The following is a 23,375-nucleotide window of genomic DNA, read 5'->3' on the forward strand; positions in this document are numbered from 1 at the left end:
TTAGCAGTGGGACTTTGCTCCATCTGAGTAAATCTTTCCGTTTCAATTGAAATCAAAGCAAGTGATGAAAGCCTTTCATTGGACATTCTATTCCTGGTGAAGCTTTTAATTCTTTCCAAAGCTGAAAATGATCTCTCAACAGAAACTGTTGTAGCAGGAATTATTAACATTAATTGTAGCAGCTTCACGGCTTCAGGGAACATTTGCTCCAGTCCATTTTGAAATATAAAAACAAGTAAATCTTTAAAGATATATCCTGAAACACTTGTGCCTTGTAAATTTCAGCTAGATGCGCTTTCAGTCTTATGACATCAAAGAAATTACCGTAGTTTCTTTCTGAACTTTTTATTGCCTCCTGATCAATTTGACAAGCACATTTTTGAAACTTGTTTTCCATCAATTAAGGAAATGAAATGTAAATTTTTGAAGTCCCTGTATCTTGCTTCCATTTGCTTCAATATATCGTCCAATATTAGATCAAATATTCATGCTCTCTCTTCTTTAATTGGACGTTTTGAATGAGATTTTGATTCAGTCAGGTCATTTTCTTTGCAATATTCTTCAAATTTTTCATGGATGTCATCAAAATATTGGTGCAGATCCTGAAACAAATGTATTGTTTCATTGATTCTTTCAATGCAATAAGGAATATCTATCATTTTAGTTTACAAAAAGGTGTAGAGAGTGTCAGTTTTAATGATAATTTCATAATAAACCATGAGAAGAAAGTATAGAATATTTCATTAGCCAAGCATAAAACCCATTGCTCCTCACCAAAGTTTCAGGAACCCACAATAAAGGATTGCTGTTAATGCTGTCTCCATGATATTGCAAAATAGTTTGGATTTGCTTTGAGTTTGAAGTCCATCTGGTTGGTGCGGCCTTTGGAATGCGTTTCTGCACTATTTCATCAAGAAATTGTGTTAGTTTTGTAGAATAACTGAAAAATTAGGCAAGAGCGTCAATGGTCTTGTATGAATTCAGCTGACTGAGAATTCTCTGCCACAGACTTCCCTCATGGTGGGCGCCATTGTGGGGGGGGATGTTCTTTGTGTTTAAGACTCTCATTGGTGTTATGTCTGTATTCTTTTTTTGTGTGCTGCAAAATGGCAAAAAGCATTTCACTTCACTACACCTCAGTGTATATGAATGTGACCAATAAAATACCTTTGATACCTTTGACCTTTGGTAGTTGAGGCCAGTTCATCGGCTATATTTAAGAGGGAGTTAGATGTGTCCCTTGTGGCTAAAGGGATCAGGGGGTACGGAGAGAAGACAGGTACAGGATACTGAGTTGGATGATCAGCCATGATCATATTGAATGACGGTGCAGGCTCGAAGGGCCGAATGGCCTACTCCTGCACCTATTGTCTATGTTTCTGTTTCTATAGCAGTGGGTAAATAAAGCTGATGGTGCTTTTTCTCTTACTTTAGCTTGAACACCATTTAAGTTTGGTGCCATTCCCATTGCTCCATCGTATGTCTGTGCTACAAATATCTCAGCACAAGTATATTTGTCTAAAATATTGAATATGCATTCTGTTACACTAGTAGCAGTTCTGTCCTTATGTTTGTCAAAGCCTATGAACACTTGTTTAATTTCAGTCCAATATATACCGTAATACAGTAGCTGAGCTGTATTTGAAAAATCAGTGGATTCATCCACTTCTATGGCAATGAATGGGGCTTTTGCGATCACTTCTTTAATATTATTTTCTACAACTGTGCCTACTGCTTCAATCGTCATTTTGTATCTTGTTAGAAATGCCAGAAAAAACGATGAATTCTGTAAATGCCAATTTTCCAGCAAATGTTGCTGTATATTTCAGTAACAATATAGTTTCCACAATTTAGAGATTCTTTTTTTTCATTATCACCGTGAAAAGCAAGTTCTTGTTTGATCAAAAAGCAAGTAGCACATATTAACTTTTTTAGTATCTCTCTGTTCTCCTTAACTTTTTCATTGTGAATATCAATACTAATTTTCTTCTGCTTATCCATGAGCAAGTTGATCCGTGCAGACCCAAATGTCTTCAATGCTATTTGGCTTTCATAATGCACAGCAGATCTCTCGTGCATGGGAAGCAAAACAGTCTATTTGTTGAAATACAACTGCATAGCCACTCTTATTGTGCAAAGCTGTTATAAATGTTCTAATTATTTTTGTTCCTTTGCGCTGTTGAAGTTCTTTAAGTTCCGCCGTTGGTCTGCCATTTTTTATAATTTTGGTATTTTTCTTAAGAATATTTAGAAAAACTCTTAAGATAATCTTCTTTCGTCTCCATCTTGTCATCGTCCGTCCTGAAAAGGACGCAAGCTTCCGATGACAATCAGTGGGAGCCATCACTTGTCGCAGTAGATGATGGTGGTAGCAGAATTAGCTCAGGACACTTCCAGTTTCCAGCCCCGCGATGTGGATGTTTCTGCTATGGGGCCCTTATGATAATGACTATCTATGTTTGTAAAAACCCGCCAAGAGCCTTGCGCAGCACACATGTGCGCAGTCCACAGTGCAAAGGCAGAATTTCAGCTGCCTTTATTGTCTATTGTAAGTGAAGGCTTGATGCCGCGTCCAACGGCATGTAAGTTGGTCATATTTCCGCGTAATACATGTACTGCGGATGAAAGGCACGGGAGAATTACCCTGACCTAAGAGATAAATGAAATCAAGAAAATAAAACCATTTAATAAATCATGCATGTCATTTTGTGCATTAAGTTGCCAATAGTAAATGAATTGGAAATCTTTACTGTTTATATTTAATAATTACCTTTTTATAATTTTATTCAGGGCAGGCACTGCCTACCTTGCCTATCCTGATGGCACGTGCCTGGAGGGATCCTTCCGATTCCCATACTACTTCACTGGTTTCCTATTTTTTGGCTATGGCCCTACCTTACAGTGTCTACCAACCCAGCTCCCTGAGCCTATGTCTCAAAATTAATTTGTTAATCAATTTCCCAAATCAATTGTAACCCGTAACCACCCGACCCCGTCCGTCAGTCCCCCAGACACCCCAAGAGTCAAGAGTCAATTTAATTGTCATTTGGACCCCTAGAGGTCCAAACGAAATGCTGTTTCTGCAGCCATACATTACACACAAATAGACCCCAGACACAACATAATTACATTTTACATAAACATCCATCACATAGCTGTGATGGAAGGCCAAAAAAAACTTATCTCTCCACTGCACTCCCCCCCCCCCCCCGATGTCAGAGTCAAAGTCAAAGCCCCCGGCTGGCGATGGCGATTGTCCCGCGGCCATTGAAGCCACGCCGGGTGGTGCGAGGTCGCACACCGGGTCTTGATGTTGGAGCCCCCGGTGTGCGCTCGTAAAGTCCCGCGGCCGTTCCAGCCGCGCGGGGCAATGGTGTTAGGCCCCGCTCCAGGAGCTCTTCGACCCCGCAACTCGGGCGGGAGAATTCGCCGTTGCAGGAGCCCCGAAAAGCGGTCTCTCTCCAGGGATCCGCGGGCTCCCGGCGCCGCTGTCCGCAGACCCGCAGCAGCAGCCTCCGACTAAGCAGCAGCCTCCGACTCAGCAGCAGCAGCAGCAGCAGCAGCAGCAGCGCTCCACCACCGCTCCAACCGCTCCGGACTCGGCCAGCCCCGCGACGGCGACGGTGAGTAGCACCAGAGTCCCCGGCTTCTTCCTGTTGGAGGCCGCTCCTCGTTGCGGCCTCAACGACAACGGAAACCCGACGAGAGAAAAAGGTCGGGTCTCCAGTGCAGGGAGAGATTTAAAAAGTTCCCCCCCCCCCCCCCCCCACCCCCCCCCCCCCCCACACACACACCCCAACAAAAAATAACAAAAACTACATAAAAACACAGACAGAAAATAATAAAAACGCGGACAGACTGCAGAGGCCGCTGCTGGCCAGAGCCGCGCCGCCTACCCAGGTTCGCCAACACCAAACCTTCACGCTCCAAGGTCTCTTTTTACCGCAGCTTACGGTTGCTGTTGACTAAGGCATCATCCCCTAACCTACAGGGTGGTATCTCAAACATACTCGCCCAACCAGCATAGTCATAGTCTATTGCGACCTTGTGGGGTATCCTGCCGAATACGCCAATTGTAGGAGCAAAATGGACCGGGCATGCGATGTTGGTGTTTGCTATAACGGGCGATTTATATAAACTGACACGCAAGAGGACAGCCAAAGCTGACCTGTCAAGTGTGACCTTGGTACATTTTTTAATATTCTCAGATGACAAGATTACAAGGAAACTTGATTAACAATAAAAATGAGGTCTTAATTACAGAATGAAACTCAGAAAGATTGAGGGACAAACAGAATGAGATCATTTCCACAAGTATAAATTTGTTAACAGTGGATAAACATTTCTGATACAATGATGGGTGTACACATAATCAATTAAATTCTTGTAAGGTTTTGTCTGCGGTTTCCTGGCACCACATTAGCATAATCCACATTCCCTATTTACTAATTATTAGCCCCCGCTGTTGTTTACTCAACAACAGGCACGGTGGTGCAGTGGTAGATTTGCTGCCTTGCATCGCTTGCAGCGCTGGAGACCTGGGTTAGATCCTGACTACGGGTGCTGTCTGTGCGGAGTTTGTACTTTCTCCCCGTGACCACGTGGATTATAGACAATAGGTGCAGGAGGAGGCCATTCGGCCCATTTGAGCCAGCACCGCCATTCAATGTGCTCATGGCTGATCATCCACAATCAGTACCCCGTTCCTGCCTTCTCCCCATATCCCCGACTCTGCTATCTTTAAGAGCCCTATCTAGCTCTCTCTGAGGCAGAGAATTCCACAGACTGGCCACTCTGTGAGAAAAAGTGTTTCCCCGTCTCCATTCTAAATGGCTTACTCCTTATTCTTCAACTGTGGTCCCTGTGGTTCAGGTTCTGGTTCTCTGAGGTCTTTGGTTTCCTCCCACACTCCAGAGATGTGGAGGTTTTTACGTTAATTGGCTTGGTATAATGATCAATTTCCCTAATCTATGTAGGGTAGTGTTAATGTGCGGGGGGGAGGATCGCTGGTTAGCGCGGACTCTGTGGGTTGAAGGGCCTGTTTCTGTGCTGTATCTCTAAATGTAACTAAACAGGCAGATTTAATATATCTGAATTTTTTTGTAACAAGCGCAGTTTTAGGCATTTTTTCACATTGTTGATAATGTTGTAACTACTGAAATAGTTTTGCTAGTTCTTGTTTGGAGGTCTTCCAGGCCAGTATCTAACCAGTTAGGATGTTGTGTGGTAGTATGGCCTTTGCCACATCCAGTGCTATCATCTACTTTTTGTCTGATGTGGTCTGTCAGATTATTGGGAGATTGCCTTGTATGTATCTCGAAAGGAAACCGAGTTAGCTCATTCATTTACTGCTTGTGGTTGAATGTAGTTGTGAATGATGTAGAATAGTAAGATTAAACGAGAACTTACCAGTTTGAAGTTCGATCTGTATTTTATGAGGAGTTACGATGAGGGATTATGTGAAGAGCCCGCTCAGCACGCAAGCGCGGCATACTTCAAACAGCGGTGTGGAATCACAGATAGACACAGTTATTGAAATAAACTGATGTCTCCTTGTCTTACTATGTTTATTTCAATAACTGTGTCTATCTGTGATTCCACACCGCTGCTTTGAAGTATGGAGCGCATGCGTACTGAGCGGGTCCTTCATGTAATCCCTCATCGTAACTCCTCATAAAATACAGATCAAACTTCAAACTGGTAAGTTCTCGTTTAATCTTACTATTTTGCTTCGGAGTCACGTGAGTGACTACGTGAAGATTTCAAAGCTCTGTGATTTCAAACCGTGTAACAGTTCATACTTCACTCGCTGCCGAAGTCATTCGAGGAAGGAAGTATGTTATCGTAATCAACCATGAATCTGTTTGTAAAAACAATAATGGTGTTATTAACAACAACAAGACCAATTGCTCCCCCGGGCTTAAATTATATATTTTTTGCAGATTATTTTTCTGCAAACGATACAGGTTCTGTCAGTGGTTTGTTATAAAAGTTTGGAACGTATACTCCCTAGACCACCCTGCTGTAGCCAGGATGTGGTCCATAGGCTCGTCCATCCTCTTAGTTACTGACGTGGAAGCTGTCCTGGTGGAATAAGATTTATACACGTTAGTATTTACTCCAGCAACTCCCAGTACCTGCTTGAGCCACTAGAGATAGTTTAGCTCGTCACCCGACCAAGAGGTTTATTGTGGCTGACCCATAAGGCTTTTTCCTCTCCCTCGGTATTCCTTATTGTGTCGATGTAGATCTCTGAGTGGGTCATGACACATAAAACGTGGTTCAGGTGGGTTTGCCCGGAATTTCATGACTGGACCTGATGTTCCTGGTCTGTTCTGTTTGGCCAACCCTTGAATGGGAATGTGACACTATCTGGTGTTATAACCATGTTGTCCAATCACAGTAGATGGGAGAACTGGCTCTTTATGTTGAGGTAAGGCCACCAGCATGTCCATCTTCAGGGTAGGCTGTTCCAGGGTGAGTGACCTGGCTGGTGATTATCCCCTAAGGTACGTCAGGATTTCACTGACATCCCAATTTGGGTGTACCTATTTCTGGGGAATGGATTGAATATACCTCTCCTGTATCTGATCACCAGTGAGCGGTACCCAAGTTGAGTAGGCTGACAGAACATTTCCTTCATTGTGGTGAAGACCTGCCAGGAGCTCCAGTACAGTTTTGTTGTAGTTGAATGTGTAATTGCTGTTTTGGAAAAACAGTGTCCCATTTCTTGATGCTCCTCAGGTATTCCTTAGGATATGCAACGGAATGCTGTCATCAGGTTGATAGCGCTGCTGATCCAAACACAGCAGTGATCTTCCCAATTCTGCAATTCTTTTAATGACCATATCGAGGATCACTGGGAACCATGCCTGTGGACTTGGTCCACTGTAATTTGCATAGTACCCGACTGATGAAGCCGTAGTACCTATTGAAGAGGTAGAAGGAAAGGAGAATTTAGAGATTAGATTCCCCCCTCCCCTCAATAGGGAATGTCTCCATTGCCGCTGCCTTGAAATCGGTTTCATGTGACGTAAGTTAGTACGTGGTGATTTAATTGGATATAAGGAATCGATATCTGGTGTCCATATTGCTTAGTAATTTCAGCAAATATTTTTGGTTTAAATGTATGTTTACAGTATTTAGCTCACCTGATAGGTGAGTTACTGATGGTCAAACATGTTTGACGACATACGGTTACCAATTGTTAATAAATTGTCACCTAATATCGATGTTCTCCGCCCAAGTGGTTTGGTATATGCCACCACTGTGATGTTGTTGACTTATAAATGAACATGCAAATTTGGTGGATTACTGAGCAAATGCTTCACTAGAATTAAGTAAGTTAATATATAACACGTTTAAGTCAATTCACATTGGCACTAAGTATTACAAGCTCAGTAACACATCCGGACACATAAGATGTTACTCAAAACAGGTGGAAGTGTACAACCATAATCCTTCCTGCCGATAAATTCCATGATAACACTCCAGATTAGTCCATTTGCCCCCATATTACAGGTATGGAGATAGTTTTGAACACTAGTATCTCAGCTCATAGGAAAGGTACAATGTTCAGTAGCTGGTAATGCTGCTACTATCCCAATAACCTTGCCACGTAGTTGATTGGTGGTTAATGTTACCATAACTGATAGTCTTAATGAATACCAGATGACAAAGTTGTGGATAGTCAACGTAAATATCTGGATATATGGCAGTGCCCGCTAAATAAGTTAGTAGCTAATGCAGCTAAAGCTGTATCCAAGGATAGTGTGTCGTTAATATATAGACATGCCATGACGGAATGTTTCTTAAGTGTCAGGGCTGGTTGATTCTGGATAGCTTTGACTTAAATGCCGCAATGCTCATCATGGTTACTCCATCCAGGTAATTGCGGTATATGCGAAACTTATATGAGAAGGTACTGAATAGTATGCATCTTCAAGGTCGATGTCTACCATAAATTATCCTTGGATCCATGGTAGTAGTTACAAATCCCATGAATGGGTATACCTGGTGAAATACTCAAGTGGTTTATCAATGATGGTGCGACATTCACCGTCGTGGGAGGGTAGACCCCTTGGGGTGCTTGCTGAATTGGTGGCAAGATATTAATTTTATTCCTATTTTTTGGTATATAACTACCAAGAGTGATAGCTTCCTAACCAGGCATGATTCACCCACCCCTTGTTAGTACAACCCTTCACCTTTATGTGACGGTAGGAACCATACTTATCTGTCTTCATTGTTGTTTTCTTCGGTTTCTGGTTCCTTGTTCTTGTAGGGACGATGTTTGTTGGGGGGTGGCACATTTTCCCTGGGGCCTGCTCTGGGCCGTGGCCTAAAATGCTACGGGTTTGGCATGCAGGTCCCGAGCTTTCACCAGTACAATGAGGTAGACGCCCCTGGTGGACGCAGAGAGGTACTGCTGTCTGGTCTTCAGTGTGGTGCTCATTCCAGACTCTGCCCTCTTGTGCCGAATAGTTTGAACACTTCGTCCAGTTTTTTAGGACTGGTTTGGTAAATGCCAGGTAGCAGGTTCTATGCTTGTGAGGTCGGCGTTCTCATAGTCCTGTTAATTTCATAGATTGAGGGCAGGTTTGTGACTTCACTTGAGAAGTTATGGGGTATACTGTTGAACAGTAGGGTCAGGTGTTTTGCCATACTACCCTGCCCTTCTGGAATGAGCAGGTGAACATGATAGCTGACGTCAGGTATCAAATGCATTTTTAAAATATTTAGGTTAAATGCGCTGCTCAATGTATCCCCCAATAATGGCGGGCACTTTGAGTAAATGCAATTTAGGGGAGGCGTGATAAAACCAACGCCTCATGGCTACCTGTCTTGGAGAGGTTTTTTGGAAAGACAGGTAGTAGGCTGGCCATCAGTTGAAACTGAAGCCATTTCGCTCGTGGTGAAACCACATAGCGGCCACACCCTGCAGCTCTTCCTGTTCCTGTACCTCAAGCATACTCTCGATGTTGTTCAGCCAGTGCCCCTCTTCTTGACCAGCCCAGCCCTGGTCGCCAAAGCTGTCCTCGAATGAGGAGGAAGCAATGGCCAGTGCATGAGGCACTGTGGAGGGAGTGCCTGAACTCCCTCTGCGAAACTGCTCCCCATAAGCAAGTCTCGCTGGAGCTTATGCTCCACGAGCCGCTCCATGCGGCTCAGGCGGCTGTCTCTGCCCTAAACGGGCGGTGAGACGTCCCCGTTCGGCCAATCGGATACCACCGGCCGGATTGTTGACATCCAGTCCGCTGCTCAGGCGCTAGTGGAACTGGGCTCGGCTCGGTGTCGGGGATGGCGGAGCGCCGGGTTGGCGGTCCTACCGCCCTCTGTCCCCCTGTGATGAGACGCCTGTCTGCTGGAGCCGAGCTGGGGACACGTTTCTTGGAGAATCTTGTTCTGTTTTTTCTTGGCTGTTGGAACAAGCAAAGAACTCTCCTTTGCCAGTTAAACCGACCTCAGAGTAGACTTACCTGATGGTCCGTTTTTAAACTGTAGCGGGAGCGCCTGACTCCCGTTGTTCTCTGGACTGGAACCCGGCACAGCTCCCTGTCTGTGGACCGCAGCGTGTGCGGTCCTGGTGGCGTCTTCTCCCCCTTCCGCGAAACGGAAAATACTCCTTCCCCAGAGTCCAACGGGGGCCGCTTGCGCCTGGACTGGAACCCGGCACAGCTCCCTGTCCGTGGACCGCAGCGTGTGCGGTCCTGGTGGCGTCTCTCCCCCTTCCGCGAACGGAACACTCCTTCCCTGCAGTCCAACGGGGGCCGCTTGCGCCTGGACTGGCAGCGGCGCAGCTCCCTGTCTGTGGGCCGCAGCGTGTGCGGTCCTAGTGGCGTCTCTCTGTTCCTTCCACAAACGGAACACTCCTTACCCGCAGTCCAACGGGGCCGCTTTCTTCTGCTGCTTTGCTCCACCTGGAGCAACAAACAGACGCGAGTCGCTGTTAACCCGAAGGTAAGACTTACCTAAAGCTTCATAGAAATGAGGTGCAGGAGTAGGCCATTCGGCCCGTCGAGCCTGCACCGCCATTCAATATGATCATGGCTGATCATCCAACTCGGTATCCTGTACCTGCCTTCTGTCCATACCCCTCTGATCCCCTTAGCCACAAGGGCCGCATCTAACTCCCTCTTAAATATAGCCAATGAACTGGCCTCAACTACCCTCTGTGGCAGAGAATTCCAGAGATTCACCACTCTCTTTCAGGGTTGTAGCGGGAGTGCCTAACTCCCGCCTGCCGCTGTTGCCTGCTGAAACGTAATGCCGCGCATGCGTGCTGAGCGGGTTCTTCACGTAGTCACTCACGTGACTCCGAAGTAAAATTTATGTTAGTGATCTGATCTGGGACATGCTGTTATGGATGATGCAGATATGCTACAATTAGGCTGCAGAGCGTTTCATCTGTTTGTTGTGTAATCTATAACTAACTGATCAGTGCTCTGTAATTTATTTGAATTTGAATTTATTTTTATTATGTCATTTGAACCCAAGTTCAAACGAGATTACATTTCTGCACTCATACAAACAAGAAAAAAAAACCAAGACACAATAAACACAATTTACATAAACATCCATTACAGTGAATCTCGAAACACCTCCTCACTGTGATGGAAGGCAAAGTCTTGTCTCTCCCCTGTTCCTTATTCTTCTCCCGATGTTAAAGCCCCCGGCAGGTGATGACAAGTCCTGCGGCTGTTAATGCCACGCTGGCGATGTGAGGCCCTGCTCTGGGTCTTAATGTTGGAGCCCCCGGCGGGCGATGGTAAGTCCTGCGGCTGTTAAAGCCGCGCCGGGCGATGTAAGGCCCCGCTCCGGGGTCGTTTTCAACCCTGCAACTCGGGTGGGAGAAGTTTCCATTATGGGAGCACCGAAAAGCGGTCTCCCACCAGGGACCCGTGAGCTCCCAAATGATTACCATCTTTCATAGCATTATTGAAAGAATTATTTCCGTTTTTGTCGTACTGATTAGTTATTTTGTTTGTTATCGAGTCTTACAGCGTGAAAACATGCCCTTCGGCCCAACTTGCCCACACCAGCCAACATGTCTCATCTACACTGGTCCTGCCTGCCTGCATTTTGCTCATATCCCTCTAAACCTGTCCTATCCTTGTCTAATTGTTTCTTAAACGTTGCCTCAACTACCTCCTCCGGCAGCTCGTTCCATACACCTACTACTCTTTGTGTGAAAAGGTTACCCCTTGGGTTTCCTGTGCTGCACAGTGCCATGGTCAATGATATGGCCTAAAGTAGCCTTAGTGTAACTGAAGCCTCACTGCTGAAAGTATTTCATGGGGCAGGATACTGAATGGAACTGCAGATGCTGGTTTAAACCGAAGATGGACACAAAAAGTTGGAGTTTCTCAGCATCTCTGGAGATAAGGAATGGGTGACGTTTCAGGTCAAGACCCTTCTTCTGACTGGTTATGGATCAGGGAAACGAGAGATATAGACGATGATGTAGATCGGGGGTTGGCAACCTTGTTCTGCATTGGGACCAGAACGCATGTCTGAGCGGTTAGCGGGCCACATCTATCACGTGTACACGTGGATCCCGCCCCGGATGGCAGGCATCAAAAATACGTGTTCACAGAAGGTAGACAAAAATGCTGGAGAAACCCGGCTGGTGAGGTAGCCTCATGCAATCCTTGCATGTCTCACCCACTGAGTTTCTCCAGCATTTTTGTCTAGCTTCAGTTTTTTTCAGCATCTGCAGTTCTTTCTTAAACGTGTTCACAGAAGGTGCACGGCCGTGCCTGGCGGCTTTGCGCAGGTTGCGGTACAGGCCAGAGCCCGGCCGCTGCACGGGAAAAAATCCGCCTGTGGGCCAGATCATTTCAGGTTACGGGGGCCGTAGGTTGCCGACCCCTGATGTAGAGAGATAAAGAACAATGAATAAAAGATATGCAAAAAAATAACAATGATAAAGGAAACAGGCCATTGTTAGCTGTTTGTTGGGTGAAAACAAGAAGCTGGTGAGACTTGGGTCGCAAGATATCTATTCAGTATGGGGGTTGAATCCTTGCTGAAGACAGATCATTTAGAATAGTAGGTGGTGAATATCTGGCAAGGAAGGGAGAGAAGATGGAATGGGTCACTGGAGGAGTAGAGACATTTGTGCTCGTGTTTAACTTTTTTAATTAATTTCACTAACTTAGACTCCCAAAATAGAAGTGACAATAATATCGCAGAGTCCAAAGATGGTGGCGCAGCGGTAGAGCTGCTGCCTTACAGCGCCATAGACCAGAGTTCGATCCTGACTGTGGGCGAGGTCTGTATGGAGTTTGTACGTTCTCCCTGTGACCTGCGTAGAGTTTCTCTGAGATGTCAGGTTTCAAGGTCATTTTATTGTCACATGTACCAGTTAAAGTACAGTGAAAATGGAGTTACCATACAACCATACTAAGTGAAAAGCAACAAGACACGCACCCACATAAACGTTAACATAAACATCCACCACAGTGGATTCCACATTCCTCACTGTGATGGAAGGCAATAAAGTTCAATCTTCTTCCTCGTTGTTCTCTCGCGGTCGGGGCGGTCAAAGCCCCCGCAGTCGGGGCGATCGAAACCCGTGTTGGGGCGGTTGAAACTCCCGTGTCGGGGCGGTTGAAACTCCCGTGTCGGGGCGGTCGAAACTCCCGGGGCGGTCGAAACTCCCGTGTCGGGGCGGTTGAAACTCCCGTGTCGGGGCGGTCGAAACTCCCGTGTCGGGGCGGTCGAAACTCCCGTGTCGGGGCGGTTGAAACTCCCGTGTCGGGGCGGTTGAAACTCCCGTGTCGGGGCGGTTGAAACTCCCGTGTCGGGGCGGTCGAAACTCTCCGCGGCATGGAGCTCCCCAGTCGGCCTTGTCTCACCGGAGACCGTGGGCTTCATGATGCTAAAGTCCACAGGCCCTGCGGTTGGAGCTCCGATCCCCGGCAAAGGGATCGCAAGCTCCGCGATGTTAAAGTCCCGCAGACTCCCGTGGCTTGGAGCGCCCGTCGGTCTCCAGGAAAGGCCGCCAACTCCACCATGTTAGGCCGCAGTGGAGACGGAGATATGATACGGAAAATAATGGCATGACATCAAGGTAAGAGATTGAAACAAAAGTCCCCCCCCCCCCCCCCCCCCCCCCCCCCCCCCTCCCCTCCCCCCACATAAAACAAACCAAGGAACACTAAAACATACTTTTAACACATACTAAAAATAACAAAAGAGAAGAAAGGACAGACAGACTGTTGGTGAGGCAGCCACTGTTGGTCATCCCATGCTCCAAAGACGTACAGGTTTGTATGTTAATTGGGTGAGTATAAATGTAAAAACATTGTTGCTAGTTTGCGTTGGATTATGTTGATGTGCGGGGATCACTGATCAGGGTGCCGATGGGCCTGTTACCACGCTGTATCTCAAAACTAAACTAAGCTACAAAGGATCCCAGAGGAAACGTGTTAGGAAACATTTCCATGGATAGGACAGGTTTGGAGGGATATGGGCCAAAACACAGGCAGGTGGGACTGGTATAGGTGGGACTGGTGTAGGTGGGACATGTTGGTTTGTGTGGGCAAGTTGGGCCGAGGGGTCTGTTTCCACGCTGTATCACTCTATGAGAAGGAAATTTACAAAATGCAGCTATCTACATATATATCCCAGCAAAGACTGCATGTAATGTATTTTTGCTACAAATTATGACCCGCTGGGCAGAATAATAGACTGCTTTTATATTGTCTTCAATGCAACGCTGTTCTGTTCCTGAAAAACATTGACTGTAAAGGAATTGGCTTTGTTTGTTGTAATTGAACATTTCAAAATAATACTTATGTTTCCAGTACCGGCAGTAAAAAGAAACTAAAGCAGAATGTTAATAGAATTCACCACGGGTGTCATTTGAGGGAATGATTTTGCCAGAATGATATACATTTGACTTCTGTTCCTTTTGCATTTGGATTCTTTTTAATCTATCAAACTGATCATTTTCCCCGACAAAATTGTCTACCTTCCAGTCTCAAAACAAAATTTGCATACGCAAGGAGGAATGAAAAGTAGGTGTTGGTGTCTTTATTAATTCTTCATTGACTTTTGTCAACAGCAGTGGAGCATTTTTGTGGAGATGAAAACCTTACCCTCCTTGAATTTAGTTTAGAGTTACAGCACGGAAACAGGCCCTTCGGCCCACCGAGTCCGCACCGACCAGCCATCCCCGCACACTAACATTATCCATCCTACACACACTAGGGACAATGTCCATTTATACCAAGCCAATTGACCTACAAACCTGGGCGTCTTTGGAGTGTGGGAGGAAACCAGAGATCTCGAAGAAACCCACGCAGTCATGGGAAGAACGTAAAACTCCGTACAGACAGCACCCATAGTTAGGATTGAACCTGGGTCTCTGGCGCTGTAAGGCAGCAACTCTACCGCTGCACCACCCTGGTCGCATCTTTGGTCTTTTTTTAGAACAAATAAAGGGACCCACTTTGGTGAAAAAGAATATCAAAAGCAAGTTAGATTTAGCTCTCAAGGCTAATGGAATCAAGGGATATGAGGGGGGAAAGCAGGAATGGGGTACTGATTTTGGATGATCAGTCCCCTAGCTTGAAGGGCTGAATGGCCTACTCCTGCACCTATTTTCTGTGTTTCTATGATATGTTGGAAATATCTTCCCTTTCTGAGAATTGTTGAATTTATTCAGATTTCTGGGTTGCAAAATAGTAGGATTAGCATTGTCCCCTTTTTACAGTTCCCTCCATAATGTTTGGGACAAAGACCCATCATTTATTTAATTGCCTCTGTACTCCACAATTTGAGATTTGTAATAGAAAAAAAATCACATGGTCAGATTTGAATAAAGACCATTTTTATACATTTTGGTTTCACCATGTAGAAATTACAGCAGTGTTTATACATAGTCCCCCCATTTCAGGGCACCATAATGTTTGGGACACAACAATGTCATGTAAATTAAAGTAGTCTTTTGTTGCATATCCTTTGCATGCAATGACTGCTTGAAGTCTGCGATTCATGGACATCACCAGTTGCTGGGTGTCTTCTCTGGTGATGCTCTGCCAGGCCTGTATTGCAGCCATCTTTAGCTTATGCTTGTTTTGGGGGCCAGTCTCCTTCAGTTTTCTCTTCAGCATATAAAAGGCATGCTCAATTGGGTTCAGATTGGGTGATTGACTTGGCCACTCAAGAATTGACTATTTTTTAGCTTTGGAAAAACTCCTTTGTTGCTTTAGCAGTATGTTTGGGATCATTGTCTTGCTGTACAATGAACCGCCGGCCAATGAGTTTTGAGGCATTTGTTTGAACTTGAGCAGATAGGAGGCGCTGAGGGCTCTCTTATACCTGCATTAAGGAGGCATTTAAACACACCTGAGCAAATACAAACGCCTGTGAAGCTGTGTCCCAAACATTATGGTGCCCTGAAATGGGGGGGGACTATGTATAAACACAGCTGTAATTTCTACATGGTGAAACCAAAATGTATAAAAATGTATTAAAATCTGGCAAAGTGCACTTTAACCCCATGTGACCTTTTTCTATTACAAATCTCAAATTGTGGACTACAGAGGCAAATAAATAAATGATGGGTCTTTGTCACAAACATGGAGGGCACTGCATGTTTCAATAAGATCCCCGTCTCATTCATCTAAATTCCAGTGTATACAAGCCCAGTCACTTCATTCTTTCAACATATGACAGTCCCGCCAACCCGGGAATTAACCTAGTGAACCTATGCTGCACTCCCTCAATAGCAAGAATGTCCTTCTCAAATTAGGGGACCAAAACTGCACACTATACTCCAGATGTGGTCTCACCAGAGCCCTGTGCAAGTGCAGAAGGACCTCTTTGCTCCTACACTCAACTCCTCTTTGTTATGATGGCCAACATGTCATTAGCTTTCTTCACTGCCTGCTGTACCTGCATGCTTACTTTCAGTGATTGATGAACAAGGACCCCCAGATCTCGACTTGATTCCATTCAGATAGTGATCTGCCTTCCTGTTCTTGCCACCATAGTGGATAACCTCGCATTTATCCACATTAAACTGCAGTCTATGCATCTGCTCACTCACCCAGCCTGTCCAAGTCACCCTGCATCCTCACAGCATCCTCCTCACAGTTCACACTGCCATTTGTGTCATCCGCAATTTTGCTAGTGTTCCTACTCGGGCATTGAACTTGGCATATGGGACTTTTATGAACACTGTTAAAACATTATAAAGTGTTTTACAAATTTAGTTTTACAAAAGCAATCACCATTTAAAAAAAAAAAAAAAAAAAGTAATTTAATCCCCAATATAAATACCTAAGAGTGTATGACTTTGTAGAATGTAAAATGATTTACAAGTTTAGTGCAATTTTTGCTGAACTCGCCTTCTTTCATTTGGACTTTATTCCTCACCTACAATATAATGAGACTGATATTCTCTGATTGAACTTCTGATCAAGGTTTGTTGACCCGTAACACTAATCCTTTTAAAACACTGCCTGGCCTGTTGATTGTTTCTGACATTTCAGCTTTTGTTCCCGATTGTCCAGGTGTCATTAAATATTTAATTTGCAAATAATTTCCAATACCATTGGAGTAAAGTCTGGAAAATAGCTTCTCTTTCAATAAAATTCATTAAAAAAATATTTTTTCTAGAAGATTCAAGAAATCCTGAATTATTTCTTTCCATAGATGGTGCATGTCCTGCTAAATGGTTCCGTTGTATTCTACTCCATTTTATCAATTTGAATATTTAATTGTGCACATTTAATAATTTATATGTTCCCAATCATCTTTTTCTCCATCCTTCTCACCTACCCAAATGTTATGCCACATTTTGTGTTCAGATTCCAAAGTCTACTAACTGTTAACTATGACAAGGTTGGTTCCACTTCCCACATCCTACATGTGGGTGGCACTGTAGAGCTGCTGCCTCATCCTGACCTTGGGTACCGTATGTGTGGAGTTTCCATGTTCTCCCTGTGATCACGGGCATTCCCTGCGGGTGCTCCAGTTCTCTCCCGCATCCCAAAGACGTGCGGGTTTGTAGTTTAATTCATCTCTAATGTGCAGGGAGTGAATGAGACGGTGGAATAACATAGGACTTGTGTGAACTCTGGTCGACGTAGACTTGGGGTTAAAGAGCCTGTTTACAGGCTGTATCTCTGAAACTAAAACTACAAAACAAATGTCATCACTATTGCATTATTCAGATAGTCTGAAGGACAAAAATGGTGACATATAAAAGGCTCGGGTGGAGGATGGTGGGGGGAGATGAAAAAGCAAAAGGAAATCTGTTGATTAAACAAATAACCAGTTAACAGTGTGTATTACTGTAGAAACGGAGAACTGCAAATGCTGATTTATACTAAAGATGGGCACAAAGTGCTGGAGTAACTCAGCGTGTCAGGCAGCATCTGTGGAGAAAAATAATAGGCCATGTGAGTCTGAAGAGGGGTCCTGACCCGAAATGTCACCTATTATTTTTCTCCAGAGAAACTGGAAACGCAGTGTAGCAGCGGTAGATTTGTGCTCTCACAGCACCAGAGACCTGGGTTCGATCCTGACTATGGGTGTTGTGTGTATGGGGTCTGTACGTTCTCCCTGTGTCCACTTGGGTTTTCTCTGGGTGCTCCGGTTTCCCACAACACTCCAAAGATGCGTAGGTTAATTGGCTTCTGTATCTTGTCTCTGGCGTGTGTAGGATAGAAACAGTGTGGGGTGATCGCAGGTCGGGGCAGGGTCAGTAGGCCGAAGGGCTTGTTTCCACACTGTATCACTAAACTAAAGAAGCTGCCTGACCCACTGAGTTACTCTGGAACTTTATGTCTATCTTTAACAGTAAGTATTTGTACTTGCAATGAGAATGTCCCTGAGTATGATGATAAGGATGTCTGGTGGCAATGCACTCAGCACCAGTGCTGTGGTTTAGCCTTTAGGAAAAATGGAGCAGGCATAACATTTGTGCAACATGGCTGTTAGGCCACCACATCCTTGCCTGCCAGGGGCCACCCATCTCATCTTCCAGCACTTGGCGTTTAGCCTTCTGTGCCGGGGTGATTTGGTGCTTGTTTAGACACTTCTTAAATGTTGACAGCAACTCTGCTTCACCACTCAAGCAGTGTATTCCAGGTGCCCAGCGTTCTGGTGGAAAAAATCCCCCTCATGTCCCCTCTAAATCTCTTCACCCTAATTCCAAGTCTCTCTCCCCTGATTTTGTTCACCTCATGTTTCCTATTGGTGGCCACAGCTTATAACCAAGTGCCCAGTTGCAACCATCAAATTATAACACACAATTCAGAGGGTCTTGACTCGTTTTAGGAGCTGATTTGTGTTCGTATTGTGAATAATACGATAGTACGGTGTACTTTCGAGTTAATTTTAAAATGATTTTATTTGTCTTTAAATCTTTAAATGGGCTCGCCCCGCCTTACCTCTCTGAGCTGCTTCATCCATACGCTCCTGCCCGGTGCCTCAGGTCAGCTGATCAGCTGCTCCTGGAGGTACCGAGGTTTAAGCGGAAGCTCAGAGGGGATAGAGCCTTCTCTGTTGCTGCTCCGGCACTCTGGAACACCCTGCCGTTGCACATCAGACAGGCCCCCTCACTGTCCATCTTCAAAACCAGTACCTGTATTAAAACACATTTATATTCCTTGGCTTTTGACCCTGCTTGAGACTTTGCTCCTGTTTTAGTGCTTTTAATGTTTTTAATTTTATTGTTTGTTTGTACTCTCTCTTTTAATGTTTTTATTGTCGTGTAATAATTTTTTGTCCATGATTAGTCATGTACAGCACTTTGTTGCAACAGTGGTTGTTTTTAAAGTGCTCTATAAATAAAGTTATTATTATTATAAGATGTTGGTAAGATTCTTCTTGCGTATGGCATGCACAGCCTAAAGTTGTAGATCAAGGGTAGACATCCAGGCCAGGACAGCATCAGTTACTGAGTGGATGGCTTTGGATAGCCTCAGAATTAAAGGAAGTTAGTGCTGGAGTAACTCAGCGGGTCAGGCAGCATCTCTGGAGGAAGCGGTTCTGTCTCTAGAAGGGTCTTGATCCAAAACAGCTCCTGTTCCAGCACTTTGTATCCTTAATAGACACTGGTGGTTTCATTTACTTCATGTTTACCTCTAAGAGATGTCTTTCTGCTGACTGGTTAGCGTGCAACAAAGGCTTTTCACTGTACCTCAATACAGGTTTCAATTAAACTAAACGTCTCTGGAGAACATGAATAGGTGGTGTTTCGGATTTGGGATCCTTCTTCAGAATGATGTTAAAGGAAGGAGATGAGAGAAATGTATTTAGCATAGGGTGTTGAATCTGTGGAATTCTTTGCCTCAGAAGGCTGTGGAGGCCAAGTCGATAGATATTTTTAGTTTAGTTTATAGATACAGCGCGGAAACAGGCCCTTCGGCCCACCGGGTCCGTGCCGACCAGCGATCCCCGCACATTAACACTATTCTACACTCACTAGGGACAACATTTTTTACAGATAACCAAGACAATTAACTTACAAACCTGTACGTCTTTGGAGGTATCTCTTGAGGCAGAGATAGGTAGATTCTTGATTAGTACAGGTGGTTATGGGGGGAGGCAAGAGAATGGGGGTAAGAAGGGAGAGATGGATCAGCCATGATTGAATGGTGGAGCAGACATGATAATAATAATAATAATAACTTTATTTATAGAGCACTTTAAAAACAACCACTGTTGCAACAAAGTGCTGTACATGACTAATCATGGACAGAAAATTATTACACGACAATAAAAACATTAAAAGAGAGAGTAAAAACAATAAAATAAAAAACATTAAAAGCACTAAAACAGGAGCAAAATCTCAAGCAGGGTCAAAAGCCAAGGAATATAAATGTGTTTTAATACTGGATTTGAAGATGGACAGTGATGTGTAATGGCAGAGTGTTCCAGAGTGCCGGAGCAGCAACAGAGACGGTTTTATCCCCTCTGAGCTTCCACTTAGACCTCGGTACCTCCAGGAGCAGCTGATCAACTGACCTGAGGCACCGGGCAGGAGCGTATGGATGGAGCAGCTCAGAGAGGTAAGGCGGGGCGAGGCCATTTAAAGATTTAAAAACAAATAAAATAATTTTAAAATGAACTCGAAAGTGCACCGGGAGCCAGAGGAGGGAGGCCAGAATTGGCGTAATGTGCTCCCTCTTTCGAGTTCCAGTCAAAAGGTGAGCAGCAGCATTCTGAACCAACTGGAGACGAGCCAGGGAAGATCGAGCAACTCCAAAATAGAGTGCGTTACAGTAATCCAGCCTAGATGTAATAAAGGCATGGATTACTGTTTCAAAATGCTGCCGCTCGAGAATGGGCTTCACCTTTGCCAGCTTCCTTAGGTGAAAGAAGCTGGACTTTACTACCGCGCCTATTTGATGATCTAATTTAAAATCACTGTCCATCCTAAAACCCAGGTCCAAAACTGTTGGCTTCACATACCGTGCCAGGCGATCGAAGTCAACGGGGAGGTTCACGGCAGCCACTGGGACCAAACAATATCACCTCTGTCTACTTTTCATTAAATCCTATAAAGTTTAGGGCCATCCAGGACTTAATGTCCTCAAGACAAGACAGAAGTGATTTGACAGAGAATGCATCTTCCTTCCTCAGCGGCATATATAGTTGGCTATCATCAGCATAACAATGAAAAGAGATGCCATGCTTTCTAAGAATGGAACCCAGGAAGTAAGTACAGTGAGAAAAGCAGGGGCCCTAAAATTGAGCCCTGTGGAACCCCATATGACAGAGGAGCGGAGGAGGATTCAAAACCAGCAAGGCTTACACATATAGTTCTGTCTGCCAGATAAGACCTGAACCATCCCAGGGATGATGGGGCGAATGGCCTAATTCTACTCCTATACCTTATGACCATATAACCTTATTGTGTCTAAACTAAATAGTCATTGAGAGATGCAACAAGGAAACGGTTTCACACAGTTTCACACAAGGAAATGAAACTATTGGGGATAACGGAATATAAGCTGAGAAATGTAAATGTCTCAACCCTGTGCTTATTTTAGGCCGTTTCATCAGCTTTCTCATATTTGGTGTTTGTTATCACATTTTCATTCTGCTTATGTGTTTTATATTTTTCTCCCTAATTGATTGCTCTGTTTTTTTGTTACAGCTTAGCAGTAACATGGCGACGGTGTTGCCTCAGAAGCCAGGTTGTAGTCTAACCAAAGAGTCAACCACTGCAGGCCAGCTCCTGCTTACGGTGAACGGAGTTTCCCATGATGGTAAAGCCAGCAACTTATTATTATGAATAATAAAAAGAATATTATAATTAATATTCAGCATTTAATTTTGTAAGATCCCAACTTGAGACAAGTTAAGCAATGTATGACATGCCTTTATATAAGCAAATTCCACAGATATCACCATTCCCAATCCCACTCAGTAAAATACATTTCTTGTCAAAAGCCTTCACTCACTTAAAGATGACTTGAAAAGTTAGAAACTATTAGTTAGCATTTGTATACATTGATGACTTGTAGATGTAAACTTGAGGTAAATTAAACTATCAGTGTTCTATTAAGGATACAAAGTGCTGGAGTAGGAGCTGTTTGATCGAGACCCTTCTAGAAACAGATCAGTCTAAAGAAGGAAGGTACATAAAAAAGCTGGAGAAACTCAGCGGGTGCAGCAGCATCTATGGATCGAAGGAAATAGGCAACGTTTCGGGCCGAAACCCTTCTTCAGACTTCAGTCTAAAGAAGGATCGGGACTCGAAACATCACCCATCTGCGTTCTCCAGAGATGCTGCCTGACCCGCTGAGTTACGCCAGCACTTTGTATCCTTGTGTATGGGTATCATGTAGGGCTGGGGAAGCAACGCAACGGCACTGGAAATACCTGTAAGTAGTCATGGTAACCAAGTAGCCAAGTGTCAACATGTAAGGCTTGGAGCTGCTGACTGCTTGGAGAATAAAACAGAAGCCATTGCTGATCAGAAGACACAGGAGTAGGTTTGGCAGCTCAGCCCATTGAATCTGCACTGCCATGCAATCAAGGCTCATCTAGTTTTCCCTCACGACACAATTTTCCTGCCTTCTCCACGTAACCTTTGACAACCTTACTAATCAAGAACCTTTCAGTTTCAGCTTTAAAGATACGCAGTCTTGGGCGCTACAGCCGTCTGTGGCAATGAATTCCACAGATAAACCACCCTCTGGCTAAAGAAATTCCTCCTCATCTCCATTCTAAAGATACTGCCTTTTATTCTGAGTCTGTGCCCTCTGGTCTTAGACTCTCCCTCTACTGGAAACATCCTCGTCGCATCCACTTCTTTCTAAACCTTTCATTATTCGGTAGTTTTCAATGAGAAAGGAGATGAGGAAAAACTTTTTCAAACAGAGAGTGATGAGTTTGTGGAATTCTCTGCCTCAGAGGGCGGTGGAGGCTGGTTCTCTGGATACTTTCAAGAGAGAGCTAGACAGATCTCTTAAAGATAGCGGAGTCAGGGGATATGGGGAGAAGGCAGGAACGGGATACTGATTGTGGATGATCAGCCATGAATACAGTGAATGGCGGTGCTGGCTCGAAGGGCTGAATGGCCTACTCCTGCACCCTATTGTCTAACCCTACCCATCCTTCTAAACTCCAACGAGTACAGGCCTAGAGATGCCAAACACTCCTCGTATGCTAACTGAATAGTCCCCAGGATTATTCTCGTAAACCTCCTCAAGACCTTCTCCAATGCCACCACATCCTTCCTCAGATATGGGTCCCAAAACTGCTCACAATATTCCAAGTGTGGTCTGACCAGTCCCTTATAAAGCCTCATCACTTAATCCTTGCTTTTTATATTCTAGGACTCGAAATGAACGCTAACATTTCAGTTGCCTTCCTTACTGCCGACTTAACCTGAAAATAAGCCTTGGTGGAATCCTGCACCAATACTCTCAAGTTCCTTTGCACCACCAATTTCTGAATCCTCTCTCCATTTATAAAATAGTCAACGCCTTTATTCTTTCTACCAAAGGGCATGACGGTACACATTGCTGTGCTACATTACATATGCCACTTCTGTGCCCACCCTCCAAACCTGTCCAAATACTTCAGCAGATTCCCTTTCTTTCTCAACACTACCTGCCCTTCCACCCATCTTAGTAATGCTAGGAAAATGTGAAGCCTTGCAAAGGGGAAAGACACTCATTGAGTTTCCTTACAACAGTGCAGGAGGCTGGCATTTGGTGTATTATTTTTCACATGTACTGAGGTACAGTGAGAATGTCAAATCCGATCAGAAACTACCGCAAACAAACATGGTCAAGCCAAACTCAAGTACAGAGAGAGCGTGGAAAAGGGAATTATAGTGACAGATAACCAGGAGATGAGGGTAAGGTTTGCATTCTGCATGAAGTGTTCTGTGAAGC

General features: G+C 44.6%; 1 protein-coding gene across 1 annotated transcript in view; it reads left to right on the forward strand.

Annotated features, from left to right (window-relative positions):
• The window catches only part of LOC129695930 (uncharacterized), a 154,488-nt gene that overhangs the window by 4,051 nt on the left and 127,062 nt on the right, over positions 1 to 23,375 (forward strand). The window contains exon 2 of the mRNA XM_055633409.1: positions 21,125 to 21,236. Coding sequence (XP_055489384.1) covers positions 21,137 to 21,236 — 100 coding nt within the window. The 5' untranslated portion in view covers positions 21,125 to 21,136. The remainder of the gene's footprint in view (positions 1 to 21,124; positions 21,237 to 23,375) is intronic.

The sequence above is a fragment of the Leucoraja erinacea genome, chromosome 3 (genome assembly GCF_028641065.1).
Source record: "Leucoraja erinacea ecotype New England chromosome 3, Leri_hhj_1, whole genome shotgun sequence".
Lineage (NCBI taxonomy): Eukaryota > Metazoa > Chordata > Chondrichthyes > Rajiformes > Rajidae > Leucoraja > Leucoraja erinaceus.